This window comes from Takifugu rubripes, chromosome 11 (assembly GCF_901000725.2).
Source record: "Takifugu rubripes chromosome 11, fTakRub1.2, whole genome shotgun sequence".
Taxonomy (NCBI): Eukaryota; Metazoa; Chordata; class Actinopteri; order Tetraodontiformes; family Tetraodontidae; genus Takifugu; species Takifugu rubripes.
Genome location: NC_042295.1, coordinates 7,787,687 through 7,801,361, shown reverse-complemented (window position 1 = coordinate 7,801,361; position 13,675 = coordinate 7,787,687). Strand labels below are relative to the sequence as shown.

Below are 13,675 nucleotides of genomic sequence, written 5' to 3'. Positions count from 1 at the left end.
CCTGCAGGCTGTGGCGAGCCTGAACAATCCTGTCCCGATCTGGCCAGACAGCCACAGAACTGCCTCTCAATGAAGTCACCATGCTGTGTTCGCAACATCCACGGGCTTCAGGTTTCGTGCAGATTTAACGCTTCATCTGTCTCTGCAGGCTCAAATACGGTGACAGTAAATGGCCATTCATTCAGGAGGGGGGAGCATAACTTCAAATGCCATCTTCTGCTGGGGGGGGGGCTGTTTAAATTAAGTTACAAATCTATAATATAAAGCATAAATGTATGTAAAGGACACTGTGCAGATCACGTGATTTATGCTGCCTTAAAGATTTGAATGATTCTTCCAAACATAACGCATCTACGTCAGCTTCACAAGCTTACTTTCATTTCAGAATTTAAATCCCGAACCAGTATGCATGCAAATACGACCGGGCCGCCCTCCCTTCAGACTGGGAGCACTGGTTCTTGTGGTAAACATCCCCACACAGCAGCGCACTCCCACTGCAATGAGCGCACGCTGTTCATCATGGAGAAGGAAGATGGTAGTTCGCTAAGGCGAACACACCCCCACATCACACGGTCCGTCTGGAAGGGGCTCGTTGTTATTGTAACCAAGCCTGCATGCGCACTGTCACAGGCATTTCCCTGGTAAAGCTGGGCGAATTCACACACCAATTCGGATCAACAGCCAGCGATTAACGCGTAAAAACGACCAGGGACCGTTTACGTGCGTGGCCGTGCATCGGGCGACCTCTCCACGCAGTGTGGGCATGACATTATTTGGTAATAGCTATGTAGTGGCTATGTAGAGAAGGGGAAAACATGTCCACCTCCCATTTTCCTATGCATCAGCAATAGCCCGATAGCTAGCGTGGCGTAGTGCGTAGCATTGTAGCAGCCCTAGCCTGACACTAAAGAGCCATGGAACTGATTTAGTTTTGTGTATGAGTTATGCCAAATATAGCGGCGATGTTTTAGGGCTCTGCGTAATTTAATGCCAGCCGAAGGAAAAAGCAGAAAGCAACGGGACAAACCTGCACTTTTGAATGGTTTACGCCAGGGAAATAATTGTGTAATTGTAGCACTGAGATGCAGACAGTTAGCCTTTGAGCTAACCAATCAGCTACGTTAGCCAAGCCTGCCTGGAAGGTTGACACCTTACTGCCAGTGTCCAGTCCTTGAGCCCCGGCTGGAAATACTAAGCTAATTAGCTAACAAATATTATTATGGGGAAAAGTAAAGTAAATAATAAGCGAGCTGTTGTCCGTGACACAGCAGACACACACACGCAAACCAACGCTGGCTTATCAAGGACCACAACGTTACTCTCACCTCCTTCAAGTTGACATGTGTTGTTTTCAAACACATCACACGCTACCGAAAAGAACCCAAGCCATAACTCATCGAAGCAAAGCTCTTTTAAGTGATTTCGAATGCTATTTTACTCTGTTCCAAAGAGCAATACATCAAATACAGGAGGGTGATTTATGTAGTGTTTATAAAGCCAAAGGAGCGTGAAGGCATCATGCCCAACCTTAAAGGCTTCACATTAAGCTAATGTCAAAGTAGCTAACTAGTGAAGCTTTTGTATTTGCATGGCTACGCAGTGCGGGTATAGCACTAAAGGTGCGAGCATATGTGTAGTAATTAATGTGTTGTAACTGATAAATTAAGGCTGGGATTTCTCGTGTTTTGGCAGGACTAGCAACAAACGTTAGCACCACTTCATGCAAACTGTGCGGATCTAAGTTAGCCTATCCTCGCACACTACTGAGATGAAGTAAACTTTCTTCCCAGCGGTGTTGTTCGGACTATAAATGACCGCTGTTGCCTTTGCGTTGTTTCCATTTTGAGTCGGATAGGCTGATAACACCTTACTATGGAGGTTTAAGGCCACACAACCAAGTCAGATCTCCAAGCATCCTAAAAATGACAAGTTTGCTCGCTCCACACTGCTCGCTGCAAAGAGGGACTGATAATCGTCTGATCCGAGGACCCGTAAGCTCCTCGGATCTAAAGGCTCTCCGAGCGAAGCCGTGCTCCGCAGCTGTCACGGACGGTCCCGGGGAACCATCTGTCTGCTCTTGTCCCGTCCTGTGCTTACCTCCGCGCTGCTCGAGTCACTCGATTCCCCCAAAACATCCCGAAATTTCTGCAGGTTGCTCTCGATAACCGAGGAGACTTGTAGTGCAGCATCAAAGCCCGGTCCGAGCCCGGCTGCGTTCGGGTGGGCTCCCGGGACGCTCCGCAGAGACGCAGTAACCCTGATTCGGCCCGCTCTCCTCCCGGTGCCGGAGTTGCTGCTCCCTCCGGGCCGAGCAGGGAACCGCCACCGACAGCTGTGCGCCATTTTACACTCTCTGCCTGCCTGTGACTGCCCTGCGATCAGAGATACCTCGGTGGGCGGAACCCCAACCCAGCACTCCACATAAACAACCCCTAGCGCCGAGCTTGGCTCTCACTGGCCGACATGTCGGTATGCATGTTGCGGGGCGGGACCGAAGAAACCCCGACAATGCATCTTGTCAGCGGGCCTATCCAGACTCTGCAGGACTGCCTGAATCCGAATCAGCTTCAGCGGCTTTGCCCGGGAAATGAGCATCGCGCTTGAATTTCAAGACCGTTACTTTCACACCAAATAAGCGCAATTTTACCCTTAAACACGCTGGGTTAGAGGTAAACGTGAACATATATAAAAGGCAAAGATTAGTCGCATTACTTTGCGCTCTACTCTTAAAATATTAGTCTGCATATAAATTCTCCTCAACACTACAAATATCAGATGAAGTCATTCTTTCTGTTTTTGTCTACTTTTAACTTGTATGTCCGTCTGTTGCAGTGATTGCAGCAACATGTGTTAGTAGTTATATTTCGTGGGAACTTCAACGCTGATGTTCTCTCGTGTCTTCTGCAAAAATTGTCCTTTGAATGGACACAACAGATCTGTCCACATTTTCCAACTCGCCCCAAATTGGCTGGATGGGGTCGAGTCTCTGTGAGGGGGGTCAGTCCATCGGTTTAAGTGGTCCTACAGATTCCTGCTGTCACAGATAGTTCCGGCAATAGTCACCAGAATCTTTATTTTCATGGCCAAATCAACCAAAACAACTAAAACTTCTAGAATATGCCAGAATTTTTATTTTATTTTCCCCATCACTGTATGTTAAAAAATGACTGTTTAGTCGTTCCAGAGGATCACATTTTGCCTAAACCCTTTTTTTTTTTTTAAAACAAACATTTTTTTTATCAGATTTCAAAAATATTTGGGGCTTTATTTTAATGACAAATAAATGGATTCATCAAAAATATATAATATGAAGTACAAAAAACAACTTGTGAAGTGAAATCTGAAGTTTTATCCAAACCTCTTTTTATTGAATTGTTAAAAAAAAAAAATCTTGATCTTGGAAACCAACATGGGTTAATGTTGACTCTAGGGGGCCACAAAAACGGGAGCATTGGAGGAGCCTGCGTGTGCATCATTTACCTAATCCAAGAAACCAGACAGGTTCATATTCTTAAAGACAAATTAGACACGACAGAGGTTACAGGTTAACGGAAATTTAACAGATCGGATTCATCCAAACAGAAGTTTTGTGTCAAACGTAAAGAGATTTCTATCAACAGAGTGAAGTGGGTTTTTTTGGGTTTTTTTTTTTTTTTTTTTTACAAATTCAGCAGATTTCTTATTCATGAGCGGATGTGACTGTGCTTTCACATAGAGTTGCTCATGTGTTACGAACCAGAAAAAAAAAATTGCTGCAAAGCCTGCAAAAAATAATGAAGGGCCAATTTAGAAAAGAGCTGTCTCCTGTTACTGATAGTGATTAACAGACATGATATTAGCTCTGCTAATTGATAGAACCTTCCTTAAAATTGATTTTATGAATATTTAATGTTGACCCACATTATAAATGTGTTCAACATCATTACTCTTGATATTGTGATCTTCTACAATACTAACATATCTAACATAATGAGACTGTTAAATGTTGTTTACTCTTCATGCATTAGTCATACTGTCATTACTGTCATTAAAGCATGAACTTAAAACATTTTAATCTTCCTGCTGAAAATGTGGAATTTCCAGTCAGCTCTCCACTGTATATGGTGTTCAGCATAAAGATGGTAAGTACAGATTATTTATCTCAGTATTTTTCATCCTAAAAAGAGGAAATAATCACAGGGAGTGAATTAAATGAACTGCATATGCAGATAGATCAACATGTTTCAGGATCAAGCTCTTCCAAAACAGCTCTCTGGACACACTGCACTGCATTTGCAATATAGGCTAGATAATGTATTTGCAGGCTAGAATAATAATTCAATTATCTTTATATTATGCTGACCGAAATCACGCACTGAATCAACAATCAGTATATTCACATATAGTTTGTGATTCGGCCTGAGCGTGATAAAAAGCAGCCAAACAAACAATGTATCAGATCATATACACACTCTTTCAAATGTTGTATAAGATATCTGATTAATGCACAATTGTTATTGTTATTTTCCTCGCTTATTGGGGGGTGGGTGAACCTACAGTAAGTCTGAGGTCTTTATTCAGTTTTCCCTCAACACTGACCAGTCTCCCTGTCCCAGCTGCTGAAAAACACCCCCTCAGTATGGCGCTGCCACCATCGAGCTTCCCTTTGGGGATGCTTTTGTAAAGGTGGTAAGTCATTTGCATAAGCTTCCATTGACGAGTGGGTGTTCAAATCATGTGCAAAATCTGAATTTACCACAGGTGAACTCTCATCAATCACTAATCTTGACAGTGGAAAATGTTATAGCAAAAGGTCAACGTATGCCAGAACAAAATATTTTTTAAAGTTTTTTTTTTTCATTAGTCTTAGATGTTGATTGTTGATTTATCATAGAATATCTAAATCATTTTCTATTTCAGGACAGGGCTGCATAACAAACTGTGGAGGGTCTAAATGTGCACGTCATACATTTAGTGTATATTTGGTGTTTTATGGCATCCTAAAACTTTTGAAATCAGACTTGAAAGAACATCTCATATTGAGGTTGTGTCCAAGATGTATTTAATTTAATAAAATATTAATAAATAGCAGTTGTTTTTTTGTAACCACTCAGTAAAAATATGCACTGAACTGTAATTTAACCAGTTATTGCAACTGAGTGCCATGATATGGAGGTGTGCCAATAATATTTTTCTAATGTCATTATTTACAACCACATCTCAACAAACTCAATTCAATAAAATAAATGAAGGATAGTCTAATTTTAAGATACAAACTATAGGAAACAACTAATTATTACTTATTAGTTCAGGCATCTCAAAATACAACACCGGCTGTCATAAATATCCTACATGATGTGTTTTTGTTGAATGTCAACAAATATGGCTGAAATGGAGGCAGAGACCCCCACCTTGAAATTGATTATTATTGATTTGAAAAATAGATGATGCATTCATGACATCCACCTGAGAAGTGTTCACTCAGTCAACAACATTTTAGACAAGTGGCTTCTTTATTATCCAGCTGGGATTTATTCAGTCTGAGTTTGGCAGAAAGATTTAAAGGGATCTGGCTGTGTCTGATGATGTCTTATTTGGAAAGAGAAGGTCAAATCATCTGATTGTGATGAGCGTCACGTATGTTTCTGTCACAAACATGGTGTGATTATGATGTCACACATATTCAGTCATTAGTAAAAAAACAGAACCACCTTGTTTTCTACAGATCCAATGTTGAAATGAACTATTTTAATATCCACTCTGGCATTTTAGGACCATTAATTATACTTCTACATAACAAACTGCTTGCAAAAGGGCTTTTCAATTTGGTGCTGAATTAATATTTAATTGCATAATAAAGACGGTTCACAGAATTTCACAGTATGATTTTCTACTGAAGGTGATATATGATAATGACTGTAAACAAATCTTTCCACTTATATAAGAATATTCTTCTTCCAATTTCATTTAAAGAAATGAGATTGGACTAAGAATGATTTAGCTTTAGGCTGATAAAGATCCCTCAAAAAGCAGTGGATGTCATCATACTGCCCATCATCTACAAAGCCCTCAATCCTTATCTGATGTATAACCCCACCCAAAATACTTTGGAGTAAAAATTCTGGTTCTGGCTACCTGGTCAGTCTGAAGTTCAGATACAATATTGCATTCTGAAAACGTCCTACTAAATTAGTACTTCTGGCCAAAGTTCTGATTAAGAATATTTATTTCACAATACCCAGAAAAAATAGGGGTGTAATTAATCTATTGTTGTAGTAATGGAGCACTGTAAAGTTTGTCTTGTCACAGAGAGAATCCGCTGAGTGTGAATGCATCATGAGTAGACCAGCGCTGCGTTATTCAGACCCAACTTCTGAGGTAAACACGTCTGCATTACCAAAAAAGCAAGGAGCTCACAACACGTGAGTTGTGAGTAAAAAAAAACAAAAGTGTGCAGTCATTGTCTGTTCCGGAGCTCAGTGCTATCCGCTGGGTCCCAGCTGCAGTCTCTGCTGCTTATGCTCATCCAGCCACTGTAAGATCTGCTGTTTGAGCTCCTCATTGGGTCTGATCTGATCCATGGTCAGGGGGCTGCGGTTGAAGGGGTCTGTCTGGTCACTGCAAGAAGGATAATGCAATTCAAATGAGTATTGATGTTGCCTACTGGATATCATCTGCAGCCAGTTTTCTGTGCTTTGTTGGAAGTAACTAACCTGAGGAGGTGTCTGGCTATAGTTGAGCGGTCAACTGTGACATTGGAGGAAGGTAGAAGAACAGGGTCGAGCATCAGCGTGGACATGATTGGATCCAAGAACTCATCTGGGGCATCTGAATAAGTCTCCTCTTCCTGCTGCTGTCTGTCAGCGTGGGACTAAAATAGAAGTATCACAGCAAAGATTTTCTGAGTATACTCTTATTCAATACGCGGTAAACACCGACTCTTAGAACTGACTCATTTGAAATGAACATTTATATTTATTTTTTGTCCTTGGCAAACAATGATACCTTTATTTTGTCAGCCAAAAATCCAAAAGCCACAATCATGTCCCCAGGCTTGTTGATCTTCTTTAGTACTCTAACTGTCTGGGAAAACAGGGTAGGAGAGTACGATCGGCCATCCTTTGGGACTGTAGCACAGAAATTCTCTTCATCACTGTGCAAGACACAAAAAAACCCAACAGCAATAGTTACCCTAAAGAACAATCTATAATGAATGTCTAGAACAAGAGGAGCGTCATGACGTACCCCAGATTCAGATAGATGGTACAGATGTCAGATACGAGCTGTTGAGGCTTGAAGTCAAACTCACTGAAATCTTTCACTTTGAGTGCCCCCATCTTGGGACCTACAAGATGCTGCAGGAAGTAATTTAGCATAGAGATGATCCTTTCAGCCAAGAAAGGGTGCACAAAGATCCCCTTGATTTCTGGAATAAAGAAAAAAAAAATCTGATTACAGATAAAGGTTTTATGTGAATTGATGCTAACAGGCTGTTGTCTCATCTTAACACAGGTGTCACCTGTGACAACTTGTAAATAGACAACACTTCTCTGCTCCTTATGTAAACAAACATGTCTCTTATTTCCATTATAAAACTATCTCTGTATGTTAAGAAAAACAGCCTAAGAGTTAAATATCTGTGTCTGACCAGAGGTGAGGAAAGCTAGAGTGCCAATAGTCTCGTTCGACATGATGTTGTGGAAGCGCCCCAGCTGTCCAAACATGTGCAGGCTCGACTCCTTCTCTCGTCGGACGTCGGGGGCTAGGCTTTCCCACTCCCCTCGATCTCGCTCAAGCTGTAGAATTTTGATTTTACTCAGGTACTACAAGACAAAAAAATAATGAAAAACATCAGTCTTCCAATCTTGATTCTAGTTAACTGTGATGTGAAGCTGTCAGGACTTTACATTGTGTTAACCCTTTAGTAATAGATATAAATGTGAATGTTTATTGGTGCAGTTTGCAAACTTGAATGTTTTACCTGTATAGCCTCATCCAATAGAAAGATGGCATCATTCATCAGTAAGTTGAGGAACCTGAGGAACAGAGGGGGATTCATGGCCTCCAGGTTCTCTGATGCATAGTATGCCAAATGCTGAAACAAGACATTGTTGAAGGAGTCAGAAGCAGTTTTAGATGGAGTAAATACAAGAAATACACATGGAATGTTATATCTTTTTGCAAGCCTTCTTGCTTGACAGCAAAAGCACTTGTTTGTTACCTTAATACTTTCTCTATAGTTTTCCTTGCTCCACATGTACTTGAGGATAGGATACATTGGTCTTCTGTAGTTGAACTTTTGTTCAAACTGATGAGGATCACCTGAAACATAAAGGGAAAATCTCAAACTCTACTTTAATTAGGATTCATGTATCCTAATCTTGGCCTGCAGAACAAACAAGTCTACTCAAACTTTCAAAACTCAAGTCTTAAGAGTAGTAGAGTGGAGGTTACATGAAATGTCAACAGTAAAGCTCTAACAGGCCTAATTGTGAATACAAAATACTGTTAAATATTCAAAGATGATAAATCTGGAATATATTTGTTTTACCTGTGAATTCAATGTCTACAAAAACAGTAATGAGGGCTTCGGCTAGGTGAGCTGCATGTCTGTAAGAGCAGAAAACTCTCTCTCGCTGGAACACGATTGGCTGAACAGCACCTGGAGCCATTGGCTCCATGTGAGGCATCACTGCCTCCAAGACCTCTGCTAGCTTTGCTCTTAAATGGGGGTTCTTCATTCTGTTGAGCAAGCAGGAACCGACCAGAGATCGTCAGTGAACAAAGGAGTCAAACCTACCCTGCACAGCTCATTCTAATGATTATGGTTTGTACCTCTCCTGGTTCCCCATGAAGACAGTGATGAAGTTCAAAATGTTTTCCAGACATTCGGCAGAAGTCTCCAAAATATCATCAGCAAATCGGCGCAGGAAGATGAAAAAGTCCCCAAGGTTCTCCACAAAAAACTCTGACGAACAGAAGCCACAAAACAGCGATGAATATAGATGGGAAAATGAGAACTTTTACTGTGAATGAGTAACTCCTGTCCAATATGTATACTGAAGTTATAAGATGGTTAAATGCAATATGAACAATGCAAAGATTTTAGATCTTTCAACAGATTGACAGGAAAAGACAAAAGACTTGTTGACTATGAACGGAAATTATTTATACTTTTTTAAGTTCTGTTTTTTCTTCCAATTACAAAACCTGTGCCGTGAACCTACCTGGTATGTAGCACAGCATAGTATTCTGTAGGAAAGGCAAAGGGAAACTGAGTGCTACGTGTTCAGGGCCCTGGTTCCCGATGCCAAGCTGAACCAGCAGAGCAGCAGTGGAAGCCTGGAGGGTAAGGCAACTTTGCAGCATGGCAGGCTGGGTGGTGGCAGCTTTGGTTGACAGATATATGATCATTAGACGCTCAAACTGCTCAAGGAGCTGCTCTGACATTGGGTTGCCCGTTCGCTGGGCCTCCTGCCACGTCACCTGGAGCCGGTGGAGAGACTGATTCATCTTCACCATCTGCTCATGAAGTCTACACAAGCACATTATGCATGCGTACAGGGGCGGACACAAACAGAACAAGACAACATGGGTTAATGGCTGACATATGGCACCAACACAAGGAACATACAGAACATCTGTGGAACAGATATACCACTAAGCATTTTTTGGAAGGTTGGCTGGTTTTTATTTGAAGGTATATGTACCTGGAGAAGCCAAGATGTTGGGCAAGTTGTGTGAAGATGAGGTTTTCAGTCAGCAGGGTGTAAGACTGAGCAGACTCTACCAGCTGCTGCGGGGGCAGGGGAATTAGACAGGTCTCCTTCTCAAGGCCTAGTATGAAACATTTCAAATGTCAAATATTTGGATGCGAGAGCTTTAAAAAAAACGTGTTTGAATGCATTAACATTGACTTGTTATTCAGCTTAAGCACTCCACATGGGGCTAGAGGCATAACCTTTTGCGTGCACGTTGCGATTGCGTCTCTCTTCTTCACTCAGCTCTTTGAGGGCACAGTACGTGGGGTTGAATGTGAGCAGTTTGGCTGAGCATGGCTTGCAAAAAGGCTGACAGAGCTTCACAAGCACAGCACCCAAGTTTAAGAAGAATGCATCTGATGCATACAGCTGGAAGATTTCCGGCATCTGATTGGTCCATATCTTGGCACGACCAGCATTAGCTTGTAAACAGTTGCCCAACCAGGAGAGCAGTGCGTGGCGCGACTCTGCAGATCGCTGGAGCAGGTTCTTAAAGATCTGATGGAGCTTTTCCTGAAACTGACCTATAAACTGCAACAAAGACATGAAAATCTCTCATTGTGAGACTCTAGTAGTTTGCTAATATGTTAAAACAACATTACATTCAAGCAAATCAACTTACATGGTGAATGTTGGCCTCCTGAACCTTTGTCTCTTGAGCACTGGAACGCGAAGGGTTCAAGAAGTAACCGTGTCCTTCCACCACACCAGGGGTTTTCAATAAACAAGAGATACTCAGTACACTTCCCAGTATGCTTTTCTGGTATTGCAACCCATTAGCTGGATCTTTGGGCTGAATATGTTCAACCAATACCTGAAAATGATTTAGAGCATTTGAAATGTTTGTAGCCACTACAGTTCTCTACAAATTTACAAAAATATTTGTCTGTCTTCTCACCTTTGCAATATCTTTATTGTGGCTGAAATAGAGCAGAATATCTAGGTAGGTGTAAAGGACAGGCTGGCACAGCTCCAAATCTTTGATGCGCCCCTGGAAGATATCGAACACTGGTATGATCACCTCCTCGAAGGTACGCACCTCCTGGTCTGACAGTATGCCAGCAATGACCTCTTCAACAAACTCCACAACCTCCTCTGGCTCTGAAACAAAGAGATTTTTGTAAAAACAAGAAAGGAAGCAAGCAAATGAGGGAAAACAGTGAAATGGCGCTTCAGCAGTCTCCACCTACGTGCTCTGTTGAAACCCTCCAGCAGCAGGTCCAGAAGTTGTTCATAGATATTCTGACTGACATAGATCTCAGGGGTAAGTAGGACTGTCCGTGTGTTAGACACAGTTAGGTTCTTACAACGAACAGCAAAAGAGAGTAACTTCTCTGGAACCTTTGTTACCTGGTGAGAAAAAAATCAAAAGACTGAATTATGGACACACAAGGGTTGTTTTTAAATTTCAGAAACTGTAACTGCATTAACATGCACCCCTAAAGATAAAACTCGCACCTCTTCTTTGGCTCGCTGGTAACATGTAAAAAGGTATGGAATGGCATTCTTCTCCCCAGCATCACGGTCAGCAGACAGGTTAACAGTGCTGCATGACGTCATGTAGATGAGAAAGTTTCCTGGCTCTTGCAGCAGCAGACGGGCGAACAGAGCCTGGAGGACAGAAGGGAAACATCACACATTTGACAGTTCCATCTGCTACCTGGTCAATCACATCCAAGCAGAGGAATCACAACTAAAAATTCCACCCCCCCCCCCCCCTTTTTTTTTTTTTACATGGATCACATTTCAAACAACTCTTCATTGTCCAAAGTCAAATGAGCAGCACATTAAGAAGAAAACATTACACAGAAAGAAGAAAATGAGGAAATGATGACATGCTGGTGACATCTGACCTGTTCAATGTTGTCCATGTCCAGCCAATCCTGTCCATCGAGGTCTGCTGCCATTTCCTCCAAGTAAACACAGCGAGGAGGGATCCCATTACCTCCTCTGAGACTTGGGTCACCTATAAGTTAAAATACAACCAAGGCTTGATCATTTATGAAGCACACGTCCCAAATAGGTAGGATTAGTGGAGGTAGTACCAATATAATCACACACACAATATTCCTGGACTTGTGAATAAATGTGCAGGAATGCAGCAAGTAAAATTCTACTAGAAAATATAAGATAAATGCCTTGTATGTATTTGCTCTGATCTATTTTTAAATTTGGCAGAAGAATTTATGAAGGATATGTGAAAAGAGGGGTTCTTTCATCCTGCATTTACTGTACACAATGACTCACCCTGAAGCTGTGTTAATGGTACAATGCTCTGTCTGAGACAGCTCTGTCTCAGACAGAGCTATCTTAGATACCAACGTTACCAATACCAACGTTTTAAAGGCTGGTGACTCATTTATAGAATGGGTTATGAGAAACTTAAATTTGAGTCATGAGGGGTGAGACCCAACTGGTCACACCATACTGGGACAACAGAGAAAGACACTGTTCAGGCAAAACAGCTATATTATCAGAAATGGGATTGCAGGTTAATTTTTAAAATATTTTTGTCTTAACACCAATGATGTCTTAACACTAATGTAGATCTACAGCTTCTGTACATTTACAAATACTGTGGATGATTCAAATGGACATTTTTGAAGGCTGAGAGAGCGCTCACCTGAGTTACAAACAATGTGCACTTTTTTGACACTTGAACTTACTGTTGTCCAGAGTGACGAGAAAGATTCGCTGAATCATGTGATTGACATTAAGTTGTTCACACAGCTCCTGTCTGGAGCGGAAGGAGCGACTGATTTCTGCCACAGAGTCGTCATTGTCGTCAACACTGTCTGAGACAGAGTTTTCTGACTCTGACTGGCTATCTCCAGAGTCCACTGCAATACAAGATACACCGTGATTAAAACATACAAGTAAAAAACACTAAATTTGCATACAGAATCATCATATACACAAACAAAACATGTTGTTAAAAGGCTGCAACAGCCTATTTTGACTGTACTCACATGGTTTCGCAGACGGCTGTTGCGTTTTCTGAGCTGATGCAAACTGTTGGGCATCAGCCACGGAGCTGAAAAGGGCAGCAAATGGGTTGCAGGAGATGTTTTGGTTGTTGTTGCCCTGGTCAGTCATCTCACTGGGGCGCAACTTATTCCATTAAATATCCCAGCCTTCAGAAGTAATGCAAGCAAAGAAACGTATGGAATCACGATCACAGTCGTATGAAGACAGAATTATGTCAAACGGGATCTTGTTCTTTAACCACGAGAGAAAATACAAACAGAATACAATATGGTTTGGATGGTTTGTTGAATTGACAGCTTTCATTCTTAATTTCCATTTAGTCCCTATTACAAAATAGCATTTGGTATAGCAATAAAAGAGAAACGTAAACAGCGATGAACGAGATTGACCACCGTCTTAACTCACTCTTGTGCGCTTGTGACTTTTAGCTACAGCATGACGCTTTACCTGAGCAAATGTCATAACAGCGTCCATTTGTTTACATTTTCTTTACATTTGTTTTGTATACTCAATATGTTTATTTTATAGTACATCGACTTACAATTAAATACTTTCAAACACATCAGGTCACACATGTAACAGCTTTATCTGGTTGTAGCTAGTTAGCTGACTAGCCGCTAGTATACGATTTTAGCAACGTACGCAATGGGCCAGTACCAGTTAGCTAAAGGGTCAGTTCGATCACATTTTAACATTGATTTTATTGATTGTTATAGTTATTTAGCATAGCATTGATCTCGGCAATCTATACATACTATCAAAAGGGATGTCGTACCTTTCTGACAGGGAAGGTGCGTGTTTACCGATTCTAAATGTTATCCGGATACTGTGACAGTTCTTTTCTGACATTTGTGACGTCATCGAAAGGCGACACTAGAGTCCAAGGTAGTTTTCTCTGTCAACTGGACTGGGTTTCTTCTCTTGAAGACGTTTCGCCTTCTATCCAG

At 41.5% G+C, this 13,675-nt stretch overlaps 2 protein-coding genes across 6 annotated transcripts in view; both read right to left on the bottom strand.

The window, feature by feature from the left end:
• kmt2a (lysine (K)-specific methyltransferase 2A) overlaps window positions 1-2,378 on the bottom strand; it is a 32,825-nt gene extending 30,447 nt beyond the window's left edge. For all 4 annotated transcript variants that reach the window (XM_029843244.1, XM_029843246.1, XM_029843245.1 and 1 more), the window contains exon 1: window positions 2,098-2,378. In XM_029843244.1, coding sequence (XP_029699104.1) covers window positions 2,098-2,343 — 246 coding nt within the window. In that variant the 5' untranslated portion in view covers window positions 2,344-2,378. The remainder of the gene's footprint in view (window positions 1-2,097) is intronic.
• Window positions 2,379-5,473: 3,095 nt separating this feature from the next.
• Window positions 5,474-13,601, bottom strand: ube4a (ubiquitination factor E4A (UFD2 homolog, yeast)). Of its 2 annotated transcripts, XM_003968371.3 has the most exons (20): window positions 13,504-13,601; window positions 12,710-12,874; window positions 12,407-12,580; window positions 11,594-11,706; window positions 11,199-11,351; window positions 10,931-11,090; window positions 10,639-10,841; window positions 10,363-10,554; window positions 9,941-10,271; window positions 9,690-9,816; window positions 9,207-9,514; window positions 8,815-8,947; window positions 8,531-8,721; window positions 8,201-8,301; window positions 7,961-8,074; window positions 7,628-7,802; window positions 7,225-7,405; window positions 6,985-7,132; window positions 6,693-6,850; window positions 6,462-6,597 (listed from the first exon to the last, which is right to left on the bottom strand). In XM_003968371.3, exons 2-20 carry the CDS (start codon window positions 12,834-12,836, stop codon window positions 6,462-6,464), a joined length of 3,225 nt encoding a protein of 1,074 aa, XP_003968420.1. In that variant the 5' UTR covers window positions 12,837-12,874; window positions 13,504-13,601. The 2 variants fall into 2 exon arrangements, with proteins under 2 accessions (XP_029699449.1, XP_003968420.1); XM_029843589.1 differs by lacking the exon at window positions 13,504-13,601 and having other exon boundaries at window positions 5,474-6,597; window positions 12,710-12,836.
• Window positions 13,602-13,675: the final 74 nt, after the last annotated feature.

What these genes read in the sequence shown, in the direction of transcription:
- ube4a (XM_003968371.3), bottom strand. Translation starts at nt 12,836, where the DNA reads ATGACTGACCAGGGCAACAACAACCAAAACATCTCCTGCAACCCATTT. An exon ending in TCTCGTCACTCTGGACAACA is followed by an intron (nt 11,707 to 12,406) that starts GTAAGTTCAAGT and finishes TTTAACTTATAG; the next exon opens with GTGACCCAAGTCTCAGAGGA. An exon ending in TATTGGATGAGGCTATACAG is followed by an intron (nt 7,803 to 7,960) that starts GTAAAACATTCA and finishes TTTGTCTTGTAG; the next exon opens with TACCTGAGTAAAATCAAAAT.